Consider the following 20601-nt stretch of genomic DNA (forward strand, 5'->3'; position numbering starts at 1 on the left):
CACTACACTAAAGTGGGGCAAATATTCCTTAAAAATTTTCTTTAAATCACCCCTACCCAAGAGATTATAATATGTAGCCATAGTTTCCAAATGCTGGTATAAGAGAGGCAATTAGGAGTAAACTTTCTTTCCCCTTCTGTGCCTCAGTTACTAAAAGTTGATGTTCCAAGTGACTGATTTTATTCACTGCATTCAAAATTTATATTATTTCTGAATATACTACAGTTTACACTGTTGAGTAATTGCAGTTATAAATGGGTATGAAGAGAAATAGTCACAATTTTGAAATAGCTCTCAAAACTTGTCTTAGATAACATTTTAAAGTTAAAAAAAAAACAAACAACAACAACAAAAAACTCACCAGTCCCCCGTGTTGCTTTCTCCCCAGAGGAATAGAACTCTGAGGTCACTGCTCTGTGTTCTTTCTCTTATGTCTTCCTAAAATTTAATAATGACATTAAAGGATGGATGAAAGCTGTGGTAAAGATCTGAAGAAATGGGTTTGTTTATCATCAGAGCAGAAGCCATGGCAGGGCCATTGATTGGCTAACAGGTATTTTCACATAATTTGCAGGTGATGCTATTTCTGTTCCCTTTGCAGTAAGATATGCCATCTGAGGTAACTAGGAGTCTCTCTCACCTCCTCTAGTCTTGTCAGCTTAGTCTCTTTAATGATGCTGTAACCTCCTTTTTAAAAGAAATTCTTTTGATTTTCCTTAACTTTTTCTTTTTCTACTTTCTATTTTGTGAAGGCCTCACTTGTAATTTCTTGTGCAATATTCTGCTGTTAATGGGACCGTGTGAAAGGGGGTTTTTATTTGTCAGGTTTGGGGGCGGGTAACTATTAAAATGGATGATCAGCAGCACTGTCCTTGCATACCTAGGGAAAAATATATTTCAGATGCACCCCACACTGAATTTGGGCATGGAGGCAATATTTTCAATGCTAGATACATCAAGAAAAACTTCTTTTTCTTAAATTTCACAACTTTTCAGGAAACAACCACAGTTGCCTTATTGCAATGAGTTTTTTCCAGGAACGAAGCCACGGGTAGTGAAAGATGCTGTCTGCCCTCCTGCACCACGAGTCCCCCACAGGAATCAGGAATGGTATGATGCTGAAATTGCCAGAAAACTGCAAGAAGAAGAACTTTTGGTGAGCATATTTTAAGGCAAAAGTTCAGGTGAATCAGTAGGTTTTTTTGTGAATTGAATAAACATTATTATTATATAATGGGCATTATAGTCTTCCATCAGTTAAGAAACTGAAATCTGTTTTTTTAAAATCTTTTTGATATGTGGAAAACAAAGATGGGAGTACAATATCTCCCCTCATCTGCAGTTCTCTTTCTGTAATTTCAGTTACCCATATAGTTAAATGTAGTCCAAAATGTTAAATAGAAAATTTCAGAAATAAACAATTCACAACTTTGGTATATTTTAATATACACAGTATATTATTATTATAATAATTATACTCATGATTGTTAATTTCTTATTGTGCCTAAATTTAAATTAAATTTAATCATAGGTGTGTATGAACAGGAAAAAAAAACAACAACTATATATGGGGTTTGGTGCTATTTGCTGTTTCAAGCATCTACTGAGGGTTTTGGAACATATCCCAAGTGGATAGGGGGAGGTGTTACATCCAGGTTCATTTACTAAGTATTGACAACAGATCTCCAAGTCCCTGTCTCGGCATTATGAAGTTTCTAGCAATTCTCTTAAGAACCTGCTGGAGGATTTGATCAAAAGAATTGCTGCCTGACTAGTGAAAGCACACCAACTACTGATCAACTTCAGAGGTGTTAATCACAACTAGTTTCAAATACCAGTGTATTTTGTATAAGATTTTTTAAGTGGGCAACATGAATGTCTTAATTTTTTTGTGTGTGTTTCTTTTACATCAAAGGCTACCCAGGTGGACCTGCGAGCAGCTCAAGTAGCCCAGGATGAGGTATGCTTGTGTTAATGAATTTAACAATATTTTTTGGAAATATCCCAGTAATCTACCTGCAACTTTGTAGTTTATGATATTGACTGGATCTTGTTTAGGAAATTGCTCGACTTCTAATGGCAGAAGAAAAGAAAGCTTATAAGAAAGCCAAAGAGCGGGAGAAGTCGTCTTTGGACAAAAGAAAGCATGACTCTGAGTGGAAGGTATGGTGTGGTTGTGTGTGGTTGTGTGTGTGTATGTGTGTGTGTTTTAATTTTTTTATTAGAAATAAGATAAGAAATGGGAAGGGAACTCTGCTTTTAGAATAGGCTCTGCAAATATATTTAGGATATTACCATATGTGAATCTAATGTGTAAAAGTTGTTTCACTGTGAAAGGTCATTGAGTTCTTGAAAATAATTATGTAAAAAGATAACTGCAAAGATTGAAAAAGCTTAGTCTATTCATTTTAAGACCTAAGATGCATGTGTTTCTGGTTACGAATGATCTTTGTTTGCATATACTTACAGTATAGGAGAATAGAGTATTTTCACATGCTTTCAGAATTTTCATGGTAATCTGTTCTGTCTACTTTCCTTTTATACTTGTGTTATTCTTTATCCCTACCATGTACTTGTTTTCTCTTTTCATTGACACAACTTCTATGGAAGACTGACAGATACATACTTATCACTAGCAAATTATTGCATATGTCACAGTGGAAGAACTCTTTAGCACTAGCTTGGACTGTTTTCTTTCTCTTCATTAATTGGAAATAGTTGACAAAACAAGCAGTGACTGCAGTTCTTTCTGCTGTAATCTGATTATTGTATGTGGTGGTTACAAGTTCAGTTTTACAGACTTTACTCATCAGTGACTGTTTGCAAAGCACCACACTGGACCCACATGGAGATAAAGAAGATCTTTCCTGAATGATCTTATGTAATGCAAAGAGGAAAACAAAGATTAGATAGCTAACAAATACATGACCCAGTAGGATGGAATAAAAGCAGAGGAGCAGTACAAGAATACACACAATAAAGACTTTTTAGGGAGGGAGTTTGCACCAGTCCTGGAAGCATGCAACTTTGGATGTGTGTTCATGATACAGTCGATCTTTAGCACTGTTCTCTTTCAAACAGATTTTCTCTTGAGCTCTGGTTTCGCCTCACATTTTTGGTAATGATTGTGAGGCAGAAGAAGACATAGAAACTAAGACTGATAATATTGCTCTATCATTTTCTCTTCCTCGCTTATCCAAGAGTCAGACTTAAATCAAATGAAAGGATTATTTCCATATTAATTATGTATAGTTAACTCCCCGCCTTATCCTTTTAGTAATTCAAACTTTTTTTTAACATTTTATTTTTAATCAAGAATACCCAAATGCTTCTGCTATATAATATAAGCCACAGTTATTCAAATTCTTTGTTAACTAGAAAAGGTTAGGTGTATTATAGATTATAAACTGGGAAAGTCAGAGGGTAATGGCCATATGCCGCGTCCGGCCAAGGGAGCCGAGTCCGGCGAGGGACGGCGAGGTTAAAAGACACACAGGACACCAAGGTTCTTCATCCAGGAGTCAATAATAATCTTTATTGCTAACACACCTTTTTTTATACCCCAAGCAGCAGAAGTGGAAAACTACCCAAAAGCAGGAGGGAGGGGGGAGAAATTTAGTTTCCACATCTATTATTGTCAGGTACCGAAACCTCCCTTAACAATAAGTCCATCAGACCAGAAAAGGTCAAGGCATTCCCGTGGGATACATATGTCTCAGACGGACAAGCAGGAACAGAAAAACCGCAAGTTCGCCATGGCCTTGTGAGCTGGCCACACTGGCATGCAGAACAAACTAGTGGAGGTAGGGCTCCAGGGGCCAGGGTGGACCTGCTGCCAACAAGTCCCCCTCTTTTGTTTTTTGCATGCCAGTGGGAATCAAGTAGCCCCTGTCTTAGGTCGTTCACAGCCCTTGCGATGCTTACCCGTCTCTGGGAAGGCCCCGATTCCCTGTCTTAGGTCGCACAGCAAGCGTGAAAGTTGCCCGTCACTGGGTACTACAAGATCAGCTCAAGGTGTTATGACCTATCAAGACATTATTGCGGTGAACGCTTAACCGTCTCCACCTACGGGACCCACGACCGTCACCGCCGAATGGCAGATGTGATTGGACCGAGAGATTAGACAGCAAAGATCCTAGTACAGGAAGGCAAAAGGGAGAGGTATGCATAGAGAAAAGATATGGCAGGAGTTCTTCTTTTAAGGAGGACACTCATCTTCGGATCGGTCTGAAGTATATCTCAGAGAGGTGATCATCCATCTTCAAGCGTTGATAGTGAACCTGTATTGGCTTAGAGGCTAAGATATTAATTTGATCCTTAATGAATTGTACTATCTTATTTACAATGCAGGGTCCTATTGCCACTACTAGAAGGAGGCCTAACAATGGCCCCAATAAGGGAAGAAGATAAGGCAAAAATCCATTAAGTCCAGTCCAGAGAGGGTTCTCAAATAATTCCCTCCTCCTTTTTTCTAGGTCTTCTTGGAGTTGTTTAATTTTTGTGCGAACTATGCCAGATTTGTTAGCATAAAAACAGCACCTCTCCCCAAGGGCTAAACAAATTCCCCCTTGATTGGCAGTAAGCAAGTCTAAACCCTGCCTGTTCTGAAGAACTACTTCTGCTAGAGAGTCTATCTGGTCTTGTAAGTCTTTAATGGTTCCCGACAGGGTTTGCACATCATCTATAAGCTGTTGAGATAGGCGGCGGTAAGAATGTATAGCCGTACCTAATCCTGCCGTGCCTGTACCCACAGCAGCGGTTATTCCAAGGCCAACAAGGAGTGGTAAGGCCTGCACAGCTCTCTTGTGTCTTCTAACTAAGATGTCTAGGCTAGGAATAGGTAGGGGTTCATCTCCTGAGATAATCGTGATATCAGGAAGCAGTAATGCCAGAACGCAACCACCAGTCCAATTTGCTGGGAGCCTGGGAAAAGCTAAATTTCCACCACACATAAAGACTGTACCATTAGGGGGACAAATGGGCGGAGTAGGTGAGGAGTAATTCTTTACTAATGAGCAGTTTCCAAAAGAAGAGATTCCAACATCAACATCATAGGTATTATTTTGCATCATGCCCAGAAGGCATGACATAAAACCACCTAGAGGCTGCACCTTAAAGGGTAGCCCAGATTGACATGTGTTGTCATCATCAATGGTATAATTGATAGGAACCGCCAATGGCATGACTGCACCTGCCGTCATGCAGAGCCAGCAATCACCAGCAAGGGTAGGGTTGGAACTGTTAAGTAAAGAAAAGGTAGTTTCTAGGATATCTAATGTATTGGCATCTAAATCAGGAAGCTGGGATTTGGGCAATATCAAGGGGTGGTATGTAGGCTTAGGAATCTCCGGCTTTAAAAGCTTAATCACCTGAAGGTGTTTGATAGCATCAGTGGGTCCCCCTCCATCAGAGATTCCGATGGGGGCCTGCATGGGCCAACAGGAAGGTTTACCCACGACGCCCTCACATCCCGCCTCCGTTAACCGAGTCGTGATGCCTTCCCCTCCCCGGTCACCAAGAAAAGGAATGTAATTATAAGTGGTCCCCCATTCTCCACGGGTGTTAGTTAGGATGGCCTCAAAATACTGTTTTCCTTGATTATTAACACAAATTGAGGCCGATGTATAACAGGAGATGTGCATTGCCGGGATGTAATGACAAGTGGCGGGACAGCTTCCAAGAGTCTCGGTCGGATTAGGGACAACAAGTCCAGGCTTATTAACACATACCCATTTTGGTTGCTCAAATCCTCCGATGTTTTGATTGAGTTCAGCCGCCATATAGGCTACTTTAGTCCCACAATCAATGCTCTGGATATAACCAGAGGGGGCCGAGTGCCGGGGCCCTCCCTTACACTCACAAGGGGCTCCAAAAAGATATTCATGAATATTCCCAGGTGGGGGGTCAAGCCCTCCTTCAACCAACCTGTCCAGAAGGAATGCCACAAGTGGGGTCCAGCTCATGAGGTGTGTCTCGGCACTCACTTGAAGGGGTGAGAACAACAGCGGCAGGATCAGCCATCTTGGGAACTTCATTTTGTCTTGAATTTTCATTCACCGGTCTGGTGCAGCACTCCGGGATCCAAATGGGCTTCTCAGTTCCTGGGGGAAAAACACATACAGCTCCCCTCACTCTAGCTAAGAGTGGAGCCGGGGGTTGCCACTTTCCAGTGGATAAATCTTTCCACCTTATTTGAGCATCTTGTACAGTGGGAGGGGAAAAATGGCGTTGTGCAGCCGTGCGCCCTCCAGTGTCAGTGAGTAAAAAATTTAAAGTAAATAAGGTTATGCTTAGAAGTGCTTGTGGTCCCTGACAATTCCGGTATATCTCCCCCTCTTTTATTTTTTGTAAATAAGTTTTTAAATGTTGATGGGCTCGTTCCACGATAGCCTGTCCCTGTGGATTATAAGGGATTCCAGTCTTATGATTAATTTCCCATTGGGTGCAAAACCGTTGAACCGCCTGGCTTACATATGCGGGACCATTATCGGTTTTGAGGCATCGTGGGGTGCCCATGGAGGAAAAGGCTTTTAGAAGATGACTGATTACGTCCTTAGCCTTCTCTCCAGTATGTAAGGTGGCAAAAATGAAGCCAGAATATGTGTCAGTGGAAACATGTATAAAGGAGAGCTTACCAAAGCTAGGGAAGTGTGTAACATCAGTTTGCCAGACATCATTAGGTTGTAGTCCTCTTGGATTAACCCCAAGGGAAGGAGAATGAATAAATGGTGCACAGGTTGGACATAATGAGACAATCTGTAAAGCCTGGTCTCGTGAACATCCTGTATGGAAGCGTAAAGACTGTGCATTTAAATGAAATTTGTTATGGAATTGTAAGGCCTTGTCATATTCGGTCGTCACACAGGAAAGGCCAACAGCATGAGTAGCAGCGTCTGCTTTTGCGTTGCCCTCTGACAAAGGTCCAGGGAGCCCTGAATGGCTTCGGATGTGGCCAATGTATAGAGGATCTCGTCTAGCCCAAATGAGAAGCTGAACTACCTGTAGTTGTTCTGTGATGGTGGATTGCTTTCCAATATATGATGCTGTTTCTATGACTAGAGCCAGATTGGCTACATACAAGCTGTCAGTATATACATTAAGAGGAATAGAACTATAGACTTTGAGAGCTATGATTAAAGCTTCAACTTCCGCCTTTTGGGCCGACTGACCTGACACAGGTTGTCGGAGAATTTGAGATCCATCAAAAACGACGGCAAATCCATTTTTGGCCCCATCTGTATATACAGTTTGGGCCTTTGGAATAGGTTCCCTTTTCATAATCTTTGGGAAGATAATGGGACACCTTTTAAAGCTCTCCAAAAGTCTATGTTTAGGGAAGTGATTATCAATCTGACCCTTGAAGCTGCACAGGAAAAGACACCAAAGGTCATGTTCTTGTTGTAACTTGTGTATCATATCTTGAGTGTAAGGTTGAATAAGTATGTCAAAGGTTTTTCCAAACAATGCATCACCCAAATATTTAGCCTTCCAAATTAAATTAATAACTAGCTCATAAAAGGGAGTCAATACCCGGGGGTTAGAAGCCGGCAAGTGGACCCAATAAATGGGACCCGTTTGCCAGAACACTCCTGTGGGAGTAATTTTAGAAGGTAGAACTATAAATGACAAGGGCAGAGAATAATCTATCTGCATAATCTGCATGTCCTGCAGAGCCTCTTCTATTAGCCTCAGTGCTTGTAAGGCTTCTGGTGTAGGTACTCTACACGACGTAGGAGAAGGATCTCCTCGCAAGAGGTCATACAGGGGTTTGAGCTCTCCAGTTGGAATATGAAAGGAAGGGCGCAGCCACTGTATTTCTCCGAGGAATGTCTGCCACTGATGCAAAGTTTTGAGCTGATTTATCTGGAACTGGGGTCTCTGGGGAAAGATTCCTATGTTATTAATGATGTATCCCAAATAATTGTAAGGGTGTTGAAACTGCACCTTTTCAGGTGCTATGACCAGCCCTGCCCCTTTTAGAAGGGATTGGAGGACTTCATAAGATTGAAGAAGCCTTTCTTTCTTGGGCCCTGCCAGTAAGATGTCATCCATATAATGAATGAGGTAGAGCTGTGGGAACTGCTGTCGAAAGGGTCGCAAAACCTCAGCTACAAAATATTGGCACATTGTAGGACTATTAGTCATCCCTTGAGGTAGGACGGTCCATTCATACCGTTGGTAAGGTTCCCTAAAGTTTGTTGAAGGCAAGGAGAAAGCGAAACGCTTTCGGTCTCGTGGGTCTAAGGGGATAGAGAAGAAACAATCTTTTAAATCTATAACAATAAGGTGCCAATCCTTTGGGATAGCAGTAGGAAAGGGTAGCCCTGGCTGTAAGGGTCCCATGGGTTGCATAGTTTTATTAATAGCCCGTAGGTCCTGAAGAAGTCTCCACTTCCCAGACCCCTTTTGTATAACAAAAATAGGGGTATTCCAAGGGGAGGTAGAGGGCACCACATGTCCTAACTTAAGCTGGTCTTGAACTAATAGGGAAGCGGCCTGTAATTTGTCCTTAGTTAGGGGCCACTGTTCTACCCACACAGGGTCATCTGATAACCAAGTAATGGACAGTGGAGGTGGCCGCACTTCAGTGGCCCCTAGGATAAATTTCCCAGTCCTCTCCGGTCTCTTCCCCGCCGGGTAACCTGTTCTGCTGGATCCACAGGTGATATTCTGCCCTCATGTCTCTTTCCTAGTCCCCTTCCAGGGATCCATCCCATGTCTAGCATTGCATCATTAACAAAGTTATTATTTCCTTTTAAAGTCTGGGTAGTGAGAATAGCCCCCATTTGATGAAGCAAGTCCCTCCCCCAAAGGTTTGTGGGGAGTCCAGTCACCACATAGGGCTGGAAATGGCCACTATGTCCTTCGCCATCTCTCCATTTTAAAAAGGAAGCACTTCTTTTTGGTCGGGTCTGTCCTATCCCCTGTAATATGGCCGAGGGACTCTGGAGGGGCCAGGCAGGTGGCCATTGTTTTTCAGAAATGACAGAGACATCCGCCCCCGTATCTAGTATTCCCTTGAAAGCCTTGTCCTGTATCTCAATAGTCAGGTTGGGACGCGAATCCAAATGAGCTACCCAAAAGGCCTGGGGAGTTCCAGTGGAGCCAAAGCTGCCGTCGCCCCGGGACCCACGGAGGGTGTGCCCAGGAATGGAAGCTAAGGGTAGCAGCAGCAATTGAGCTATACGCTCCCCGGGGGGAAGAATAACAATTCCTTGGGTAGCTTTTACTACTATTTTTATCTCTCCCTGATAATCAGCATCAACAACCCCCGTAAGAATCTTTAAGCCCCACTGAGGTGCGCTACCTCGTCCCAACACTAGTCCCACCGTCCCCTCTGGCAGGGGCCCAAAAACCCCAGTAGGCAGCGTCTGAGGTCCCATTTGGGGAGTTAATACCGCTCGGGAGGTGGAACTGAGGTCCAGTCCTGCGCTTCCTGGTGTTCCCCTGGGGAGTTCCCAGATAGAAAGGGGTTGGTCAGTGGGAGGCGTTGGAGACGCCCACTCCCTGGGGCACTGTTTTGTCCCTGCACTGCCCCGTACACTTTGGCTTCCGGGGCCCGGGGCGGGCCCCTGTTCCCGTTTCCCGACGGTATTGGGTTACCCTGGATGTCAAATTTTGACCTGCACTCACTGCTCCAATGATTTCCTTTATGACATCTAGGACAAATTCCAGGCATCCCTCTGCCAGCACCCTCGCTCCTTTCCGGGCAGTTTCTCTTTATATGTCCCTCTTTTCCACATTTAAAACACCCCTTAGAGCGGGTTCCCCTGTTATCAGCTTTTTGCATTCCAGTCTTAAGGGCAGCAGCCAAAACCTGACCAGTAATATGAGGCCCATCTATATCTTTGCATGCTCGAATCATGTCATCTATACTTTTGGCCCGGGAGGACTTAATAGCATTTTGGCAGTAAGTGTTAGCGTTTTCATATGCCAGTTGTCTAATAAGTGGCATAGCCTGTTCTAGATTAGGGAATATTTTTCCAGCAGCCTGCATTAGGTGGGCTATAAAGTCCGAATAAGGTTCAGAGGGCCCTTGAGAGATCTTGGAAATTTTTGTTTCAGTCTTAGAAATGGGCAGGGCTTTCCAGGCATGGACTGCAGCTGAGGCTATTTGAGCATAAACACCTGGGTCGTAATTAATTTGTTGGCCTATGGTGGCATACTGCCCAGTTCCTGTTAACATTTCAGCATTTCGCCGTTGATGGCCGGCATTTAGGTTAATCTGAGCCAGCTCGCGGCACCTTTCATGATATTCACTTTTCCACAATAAGAAATCCCCTCCAGACAACACAGCCCTGCAAAGTTGCTGCCAATCATTAGGTATTAGTTGACTGGCTGAGAAGGACTCGAAGAGGGTCAATGTGAAAGGGGCATGAGGTCCATAATTAATGACCGCCTCCTTAAGCTGTTTTATGTCCTTGAAGGCTAGGGGGACATGGGCTCTGGCCGGCTGTCCATCAGCATCGGCGTTTTCAATCATTGGAAAAACCTGAGCCGCTCTAGAACCCCAGTGGACCCCCGCCCGTCTAGTAGGGGCGTCCTCATTCCAATCAGGATTATAGGGAGGAGGTGCGGCAACTGAGGGGGCCCTAGGCACCCTCACATTTGCCCTTTTAAGGCGATGTTCTAATTCCTCTATCTCCCTTTCTAATCCCTCCTCTTCCTCAGAGAGAGAACTGAGGTCCTCAGGATCCTTTTCGGGCTTAGAAATCTGGAGGCGTTTCTTACCCCCCGAGCCCGAGTCCTCAAGAGGACCCTCATCCTTTAAGGATTCTGCCATTTGCTCCTCCTGCACCTGATTAAGGGCCTGTTCACATTCAGCAAGTTGATCCTTGATCTTTACTTTATCTGTTAATAAAGCATCCTTTACCAACCTCCATAAGGAAAAAGTGGCAACTGGGACACTGTCCGAGCCCCGGTCCCTCAATAATTTCTGAAGGTCATGCCTCACCAGGTCCCAGTCACTATTATTAAGAAATCCTCCTGTCAGAAACCAAGGACAAGCCTGGGCAATAATTTCAACGAATTCGGTTGCAGTCTTAGTTTTTATTCCTGTTCCTTGTGTATTTAACAGCTCTTTTAGTTCGTTGGCCAGACGAACCTTCGCTGTTGAGTTTCCCATGGTACGTACCCTGTCTCTTTAAATTATCTTTAAACCAATCCTCCCCCTTCTTTCTTAGAAGGTGAGCCCCGTCCGCTTACCCCTGCTTTCCGGATCTCGGTGGGAACCTCCAATTGCCGCGTCCGGCCAAGGGAGCCGAGTCCGGCGAGGGACGGCGAGGTTAAAAGACACACAGGACACCAAGGTTCTTCATCCAGGAGTCAATAATAATCTTTATTGCTAACACACCTTTTTTTATACCCCAAGCAGCAGAAGTGGAAAACTACCCAAAAGCAGGAGGGAGGGGGGAGAAATTTAGTTTCCACATCTATTATTGTCAGGTACCGAAACCTCCCTTAACAATAAGTCCATCAGACCAGAAAAGGTCAAGGCATTCCCGTGGGATACATATGTCTCAGACGGACAAGCAGGAACAGAAAAACCGCAAGTTCGCCATGGCCTTGTGAGCTGGCCACACTGGCATGCAGAACAAACTAGTGGAGGTAGGGCTCCAGGGGCCAGGGTGGACCTGCTGCCAACAGCCATATGTCTAGCAAGTACCATGACTTCTGTGATTTCTAGATTTATATCTGGTGCTGTAATAGTTCTTCTTTTGGGCAACTTAACTTGCATGTGCTTTACTTGCCTAGCTAGAAAATCATCAGCCAGGTATATAGAAGGAAGTTTGAGAGCCCAAACGTAGATTCTGTTGACTCTGGGTATCTTTAGTTCATATCAGTAGTTATCCAGCTGTTAAATTAACAATATATAGCCAAGCATGCCTGTGTGGGTGACCTTGTTTGTTTATTTGTATATTGCCCACTTATATAGCTGCATTAACCATCTTTGACCTGCCTTTGTGTGTGTATGTGTGTATATATCTGTGAGCATAGACATATATACATATAAATACATATATATGTATTTTTATATATGTATATATGTTATGTATGTATTATAATACATATATATGTATTTTATATATTGCCGCAGTCTGGCTGGGCACAAATGCCGCAGTCTGGCTGGGCACACAATCACGAGCCACCACACAGCTTGTAGATTCAAACAGCAACTCTTTATTCCCGAACTCACACCAACCGTCTACAATCATGTTCTGGGGAAATCCACGTTCTCTGCCCAAATCCAAATCCACTGGGCTTATATCTCCCAAAAAATACTGTCTGAATCCCGTGAGAACTCAAGGGGAACTCAGGCAGCAGGATACGCCCTATTCCCAGCAGGAATAATCTTAAACCTTAAACCTGGAACCTAAACTGGGAACGCCCTAAACCCGATTATCTTAAACCGGGAACACCCTAATCCGCCTGGTCCTTGAGCAAGGTTACCTACATTCAATGTCACTGCCAAATGTCAGCAACATGGGGTACGCTGGCAAGGAAATTGTCATACCTACTTGGCTAATGGCTCCCAGCATCTCCCCCCTTCTGATTAATTAAACAACAAGCAATGTGGCTTAAGGACCGTGCCTGGTAGGTTGTCCAATTCAACATATGGTTCTTACCCGTCATCGGAAAACTGACCTTTAGGCGTCAGCCTCCTGTCTTAGGTTGATACCACTGCAATTGAATCATACCCGTCACTGACTACCGGTCCAGCATACAGCCATACTTGTGGATAGGTCTATGCACCAGTGGGGGGGTGAGGTTCTTTGCCTCACCTATGTTGGCCCCCAAATTTGGCCTTGGTGCCAGTGGGGGAGTGAGGTTAATGTGGCTTAAGGACCGTGCCTGGTAGGTTGTCCAATTCAACATATGCTTCTTACCCGTCATCGGAAAACTGACCTTTAGGCGTCAGCCTCCTGTCTTAGGTTGATACCACTGCAATTGGATCATACCCGTCACTGACTACCGGTCCAGCATAAGCCATTGGCCCCCAAATTTTAGACCATCACTAGCAGAAGGGAGGAGGATACAGAAATGCCACAACACCAAGCCAATTGACGGCTTCTTGGAAAAAATTGCATCACTGGTGACACCATCAGCAAAGATATGCCAGCACTACCACAACTAACATGGGGTGCGCTGGCAAGGAAATAAAAATTGCATCACTGGTTAATCACTGTCGCAGATGTAAGAATGGCCAAGCTGGAGCTCTGGATATCAGCTGTTATGGATTTGAGTCAAATCATCTTCTTTTTGATCTGTAGAAATTGTTTTAGTTAATCTCTCTGGAATCCAAATCGGCTGCTGTTCTCCCTGTGGAAAAACACAAACAGACCCCCGACTCCAGACAATCACTGGGTCAGGACCTTTCCATTGTCCTGTTAGAATATCTTTCTAAAGTACTTTAGGCTTATGTACATTTTTTGGATACATGTGTCTTTCCGCAGCACTAAGTCCTTATGAATCCAAATTTTAAAAGTTTAGGGTAAAAAGGGTTATTTTAAGTTTATCTTTGGGGGATATATACCCCTTTCCAATTCCCTCTTTTTGTTTTAATAAGTATATGTCTGTATCTAATAGTTGTCTTAGCCTTTTGTATTTTCTATCTGAAATACCTTTACTTGACATTTTCAACCATTTTCTATCTTATTTCTATCTTCTAGTTTTTTTTTTTTTTCCCTAAGGTTTTTATATTTACCCTTATTTGCTTATTTTCCTCCTAGTTTTTTTTTTCCTATTTTGTGTGTTTAAAATTCTTGTCTTCGTACCTTTTTTTATCTTCCTACATCTTTTCTATCTTTTTTCTTTTTAACTTTCTATTCTTCTGTCTTTAAAGTTTTTCACTTCAAAATTTTAATCTTTTTTATCTAAATATCTTTTATCCTATTATCTTCCCATTTTCATGTTTATTTTTTTAAGTAATGCTTTTAAGATTAACTAGGCTTCGAATGACGCAATAAAGCAATCTTTTTTCCGCCATGAAGGTATCTCGACCACCTTCAATTTAACCTTTTAAAGCCTTTTAATTATCATCTATACTGTACTTTTAAATGTACTTTTTCACCACCTACAACTTCACTCTTTTAAACGAGGCTTAGATTCTGTTTAAATCGCTTTAATGTTAGTTTACATGGCTGCCCTTCAACCAAAGGCTTTTTTTTTTTTTTTAACTCCATTGAGAAGCTTTGTCTCAATCTGCCATGTACAAATATCTTTTTCTTCTTTCTTCCTTTCTCAAGCTTTTAAAGTAAGTCTGGTTTCCTCAAAATCTTTTTAAATGGCATTTTACAACTTTTTACTTTACCACACAGAGATTATCTCATCTAGAAACATTTCTTTTTCCTTTAACCTATGTATTTTTTATGTATTTTTAAAACCTCAGAGTGACTGTATATAAAATAAGTTCGTGTTGCTTAACTAAATGTAAGTAACCTGAAATTACTAAAGGAGAACTTAAATGTTTTTTAAACCTCTTTCTTTGCTTGATCTTTTTTTTTTTTTTGTGTGTGTGTGTGTACATTTTGTTTGTTTCTTTTTCTGTTCATAGTCAAAACCAGCTAAATCAACACACCCAAAGTCAAAGGAGCATGATGAAGCTCACCACCGGTCTAAAAATGACAGGCCTTCACGGTAAGATGACACCTGAAAAGGGGAGAGAGGAAATTGAATTTTGAGTAAGGAGATGTCAGTTGCCTGAAAAGACTATTCTTTGGAGAAGATATCGAAAACTGCAGGTTTGAGGTGCTGTCAAATCTTTAAGGGTTCTTCTCAAACTTTTAAAATTTCTAGTCTTAAATTGGGTTGCATAAGTCAAATAAGTGATATTTTACAGAAACTGGGGTATATAGGGAAAGGTGTGCTTTTTTGAAGGACCAATTCCATCTGTGTCTTCACTGAATTTATACCCTCAGCTATGGAGAGATGAGATTAACCATTTTCCTAAATAAAATCTCAGGTGTTAAATTTTTACTGGATTTCTTCATCCACACTACTGTATGCATGACATTTAAAGATGCTAAAACTCATTCCTGCATTGAATCTCAATATCTTAGGCAAATACTTGAGTCATTGCAAACTCTAAATCCCTCCAGAGCAAATAGCTTTGGCTGTGGCATATGTACTTCCTGACTGACTTCTCTCAAGCAGTCTTGAGTCCTACTTATAGGAAAAATACAACTCTTTCCACCTTTAGTTATCAATATTTAATTCTCTGAGGAAGTAACCTCTTATTTTCTCTATTGTTTTTTGTTGTCTTTCTTTGACAACATTTCAATTAGAATATGAAGACAAAACATTAAATATGAAAAGATACTGGGGAAAGGAGCAGGGAGGGAGGAATGAGAAAAGGGTGATCAATGAAAACTAAGTTACAGGAGCAAGAAGTTCTGGTGGGCTATTATTGTACTGGAAGATGAATATAAATAACTGTAATGAACTGTACACTTTTAAAAGGTAGAAAAAAGTATATTAAAAGCTGTCACCATAAAATAATGATAAATGAGGAGACAGATATGTTTAATCTGATTTAAACATTATACAATATATACATGTATAAATATGTCATCCTGTTAATATATACAAATTTTATATTTTTTATTTATCAGTTAAAATATTCTTAAAATGAAAAAAGAAAAAAAGTAACACTAAACCTAATATTTAATTCTGAATCATTAATACCTTGAATTATTAATATTTATTAAAATTATAAATGTAAGTTTTATTGTGTTGAAAAATATATACAGTTGTTGCCACTTATTACCAATACTTAAGTTGCTGGACTTGCTTTCTTCAAATGAATATATTTAGTGTCCTTAAAAATCCATCCTCTGTTTTTAAACTCATGTGTTTTCAAAAGATAAATACCCTTAACAAAATAATATTGTGTTTGTATTACTCGGAGGATAATAGTAATATAGTCTGTTTAATTATATAGAATCTGTTGCTCTCATAATTTTTGGTTAAAAACATGCCAAATATCTTTTAAACCACAATTTAGAATTATATAGTTTAGTACACTCCACAATATCTAGATAATATAAAAGGCAGCTATGGGTAAATATGTCTGGATGATGATAATGATACCGATGCTGATGATGACGATTTTAGTCAAATGAATTCAAATCAATTTTAGAGTGATTTCATAATAAGTCCTTGGCCTCTTTAGAACACTACTACCTTTATAGTTGATTTGATAGAATAGTCTTGGACAGCTATTTCAAAAGCTTCCTCCTGTTGAAATTAAGTTTTTGGAATATAAATGTAAATATAAATAGATATTCTAAAAATATTAGGCTTATTGAAAGAGTAATCAAATGATCCTATATTATAGAATGAATCTGACATAATTTTTCTGTTTACATATATGAAAGCATCACAGTGTATCCCACTATCATGTACATCCACAAGAATGGGGTCCTAGTGCTGGGGTTGTGGCTCAGTGGTGGAGCGCTTGCCTCACATGTGTCGAGAACTGGGTTTCATCCTTAGCACCACATTTAAAAAAAATAAAGAAATAAACAAAATGAAGGTATTGTGTGCATCTACTACTAAAAAAAATTTCAAAAAATATAAAATTAAAAAGAATGGGGTCCTAAATAGAAAGAGAATATTTCATGCTTGTATAAATATATCAAAATGGATTCTACTGTCTTTATAACTAAAAAAAGAATCAATAAATTTTTAAAAAGGGCTATTAGTGAAAATTGACTTATGGCTGCTAGTAGAACTTAAATCTTTTTTGACCTAAGAGGAAACACTGTCTTCAAATATCATTTACTGAAAGATTATATATATGGCAAAACAAAAATGAACAAGAGTTTTGTGAAACATTTATTTTCGTAGTTAAAAATGAAAGTTTATATACCTTAGATGTGTGTGTGTATGTTTGTATATATATATGCTCTCTGGTTAGAGTCTAGTATCCTGTTTTGGTCATGGTAGAAAAGTTTATTTAGCTATCTATATGGACAGCAATGATTTCAAGTTTTGAAAAACATGGAGCTTCCTAAGTTAAGATGTTTATTACTTCCATGGGTTAGTAGTAGAAATAGAAGAGAGGAGAAACAAATTCTCACGAGTTTCTTTTGTCATTATAAGTTGTTTTTCTCTTTGTAAGGAAATAAGAAAACTAGTCAGTAGACTGGATTACTTCTAACTCTTTGTAATTGGAAAAAGTTATAACCCAAATTCCAAATTGTTTTACCTGTATAACTCTATACTGGAAATACTATTTGATATTTTGCTTGCAGGTTTACCTTAGAAAGTGCTAAAGATTTTATAAATCTCATTTAGTTCCTTGTACATTCTTATGTATGTGAATTATATTTATCTCCATTTAATCATTTATTAAATATTTATTGGACACCTTAATAATTGTTCAGAACAGGGGTAAGCAGTAGTCCAAAAGAATGAATTGTTTCTTGCTGTTATGAAGTTTATTGTCTAAACAGTTATTTCAATAACTGTTATTATTATGTTAAGCTCCATAGATAAAAAAGCATAGTGTGTATAAGAGCACAAGGAGACACCTAACCTTGTTTGGGTGTCCAGGCAGGTTTCTTGAAGAAGTGACTTCTGAAGTGAATTCTGAGGACATTTATCTATATCACTTGAAGATACAAATCATCCCCAGCAGTTCAGGAGGCTGAGGCAGAAAGATTGCAAGTTCCAAAGCCAGCCTCAGTAATGGTGCAGTGCTAAGCAACTCAGTGAGATTCTGCCTCTAAATAAAATACAAAAACTGGGTTGGGGATATGGCTCAGTGGTTGAATGCCCCCGAGTTCGATCTCTGGTACCAAAACCAACAACAACAAAAAGATACAAATCATTTTATGAGCATAGTAGGAAACAGGTACAAATTATTGATCAATGACATTATTTCTAACTTTACTTATAAATATCCTTAACTTTGTAACAACCATTTTTGTTACAATAACAACAACAAAAATTGGTAAGATCCCTGGAAGTAATAAGCTAATAGTTCTTTTCTGTATAAACTGAAACTAAACAGAATCAAACACCAAGAGAACTGAGGGCATTTTAAAGTGATTTGTTGATCCTTACAAGGAGAGTTCAGAGGATCGTTGACATCCTTTGCTCTGTTTGCAGGTTTAAAATCCTTTTTCTTAATGAGTTATTATCCAGCCAATAATTAGGGAATTTTTTTGTGACTCCCACTTGGCTTCTGTCTTTCTATAAATGCCAGGTAATATTAAAAGAAAAGCACCATTCCTTTCATTTGTAATATTTCTAAACAAATGGTTCAATGAGAAATGAAAAATGCCACATTTACTGTACTCAAATTGACATATATATATATATATATATGTGTGTGTGTGTGTATATATATATATATATATATATGTAAGACATGAATGAAAATATAAAACATTCACATCTTATGAAAATACATTTTCACACATGCATATGTGTGTATAGATATGGATCTCTCTTGTGTGCTCTGTTGGTAAAAGCAAACACCTATGTACTTCTGTTCAGAGCATTGATTTAGAGTCCATTTGATCAGGTCCTGGCTTTGCTATTGTTAACAGCTATGTGAACTTAGATCATTACCTCATCCAACCTAATCTAAATCTAAAATATGTGCAGGCTTCCTACTATGCAGATTTGTCCTGAAAGTTTGTTGAGATAATCGTATAGAACCTACAGCACAGTCCTAACTGTATATATACAAGTTTACATCCATTTCTGACTTATTCCAGATGCTAAATACCCAGGGAGAACTTTAATGCTAAGGATAGGGTAAGGAATTTGAACACATTTGTGTTTATTTTTATATTACAGAGCCCACTGTACTAAACTGACTACAACTTGACAAACTCAGGATACTTATGCCTTATAATTACACAAAATACAACCTTTCACCCTTAACTGCATCAGGTTTCATGTTTTGACACAAAATTTGAGTATAATTTTGGGAAACAAAAAAATAATGAATGAAAGGTTTTGTTTCACTATCTTCATCAATGCCAGTTTTTACAAAAATCTATATTAAGTAATTAAAATAATAAAAGTTTAGAATGACAAAAAATTATTTTTTAGTATTTTTGTTTTCTTTTACATAAGAATTTGCAAATGTATTACATAGAAAGTTGCAAATGTACTAAGATCTGCTTTGCCACCTAGTGGATAAAGGAACTTTACTCATGAAATTTTAACTTTTATTGAAGTTTCCTGCCTCCCTCCCTCCTTCCCTCCATCCCTTTTTAACCTGCCTGTCACCTTTCCCCTCTCCTTCTTTTCTTTTCTTTTTTGTTTAACTTTATTACTTTCTAATCATCCATTGCTTTTTTCATTTTTTACTCTTTATTGGTAAAATCTATTGAAACAAAGTACACTTATTAATACCAGCAGTTATCTCTCTTTTATCTTTGTTTTTCTAGCACAGTGCCCCACAAATATCAGGTGAGGTGTTGAGAAAATATTTGTTTTGACTGCATTGTGTGCATCAAAACAAAGTAGGGTCAAATAAGGCCATGCAACTATCCAGGAACTAAAGTGAGATTTCTAAAGCATTTTGGCTTTTCATTTCTACAGAAAAAGGTTTGCCATGTAATCCAATGAGAGGTAGAATTGTAGTAACCATTACTTTGATATGTCTTTAAATTTTGGCTTCCTTCAGACCACCACCACCTACAAACACAGAGGCCGAGGGTCTGGATCATACTCATTTTACAAACCAGCATAATTCCACACGCCATTTCTCAAAATCGGATTCCTCTCATAAAGGTAAGAAGTGTATATGGTCAGGTTTTGAATCTTTTTTTTTTTTAATAAACCTTTTGTTAAATTGGAAAATCAAATTATATCTTCTGATGACTAGAGTGGAAAGTAAATTCTTTCTGTAGTAGATCATTGTATTGTTCTTTATTACAACACACACACACACACACACACACACATGCAAAACATAAAAAACAAGCACCTTAAATTGAGTGCAAATGTTTCTGTGTCTCTGCAATTTCCTCCAAAGCTCATCCATTCAGCAGATTTCTAAAGGGTTATCATGACCACATTAAGATTTGTTGGACTGCTTTCTCTACATAGATAGAGCATTTGTAATCCCAGAATCTAAAATGTGAAACTTTTTGAGTGTTGATATGGTATTCAAAAAGTTTTGAATTTTTGGAGCATTTTAGATTTCATATTTTTAGACTAGATTTTCTTAGCTAATAAAGTCTATACAGGTATTCCAAAATCTGAAAACCTCTAAAATCTGAAACAGGTCTGGTCCCAAGCATTTTTGATAAGAGATGCTCAACTTGTATTGACTGTTATTTCTCTTCTGCCCATGACTGTTTTAATTAGGTTTTAAATAAGCATAGATATGTACCGTATAAAATTTTATGTAAAAAAAGGTGGGGTAAAGAAAATGCAGAAAAATAAGAGCATCTAAATTGGAATAAACCATTAAAATGGTTGTATTTAGTAATTGATTGTATCTTTTAAGGGTATGCATTCACTTACATGAATTTTTTGGTAGTTGTAATTTCAAATAATAAAAAGGTAGTTTGTTATATATTAACTTCCTTATCTGCAGAATAGAGGCAATCTAAATATTTGATTCAGAGTTGT

General features: G+C 39.4%; 1 protein-coding gene across 3 annotated transcripts in view; it reads left to right on the forward strand.

Annotated features, from left to right (window-relative positions):
- Positions 1-20601, forward strand: part of Ccdc50 (coiled-coil domain containing 50) — an 85598-nt gene that overhangs the window by 56966 nt on the left and 8031 nt on the right. For 2 of the 3 annotated variants that reach the window (XM_027935961.3, XM_027935963.2), the window contains 5 exons: positions 1038-1156; positions 1916-1960; positions 2059-2163; positions 14555-14637; positions 19649-19755. In XM_027935961.3, coding sequence (XP_027791762.2) covers positions 1038-1156; positions 1916-1960; positions 2059-2163; positions 14555-14637; positions 19649-19755 — 459 coding nt within the window. The remainder of the gene's footprint in view (positions 1-1037; positions 1157-1915; positions 1961-2058; positions 2164-14554; positions 14638-19648; positions 19756-20601) is intronic. The other variant, XM_027935962.2, reaches the window with a different exon arrangement.

The sequence above is a fragment of the Marmota flaviventris genome, chromosome 8, assembly GCF_047511675.1.
Source record: "Marmota flaviventris isolate mMarFla1 chromosome 8, mMarFla1.hap1, whole genome shotgun sequence".
NCBI lineage: Eukaryota > Metazoa > Chordata > Mammalia > Rodentia > Sciuridae > Marmota > Marmota flaviventris.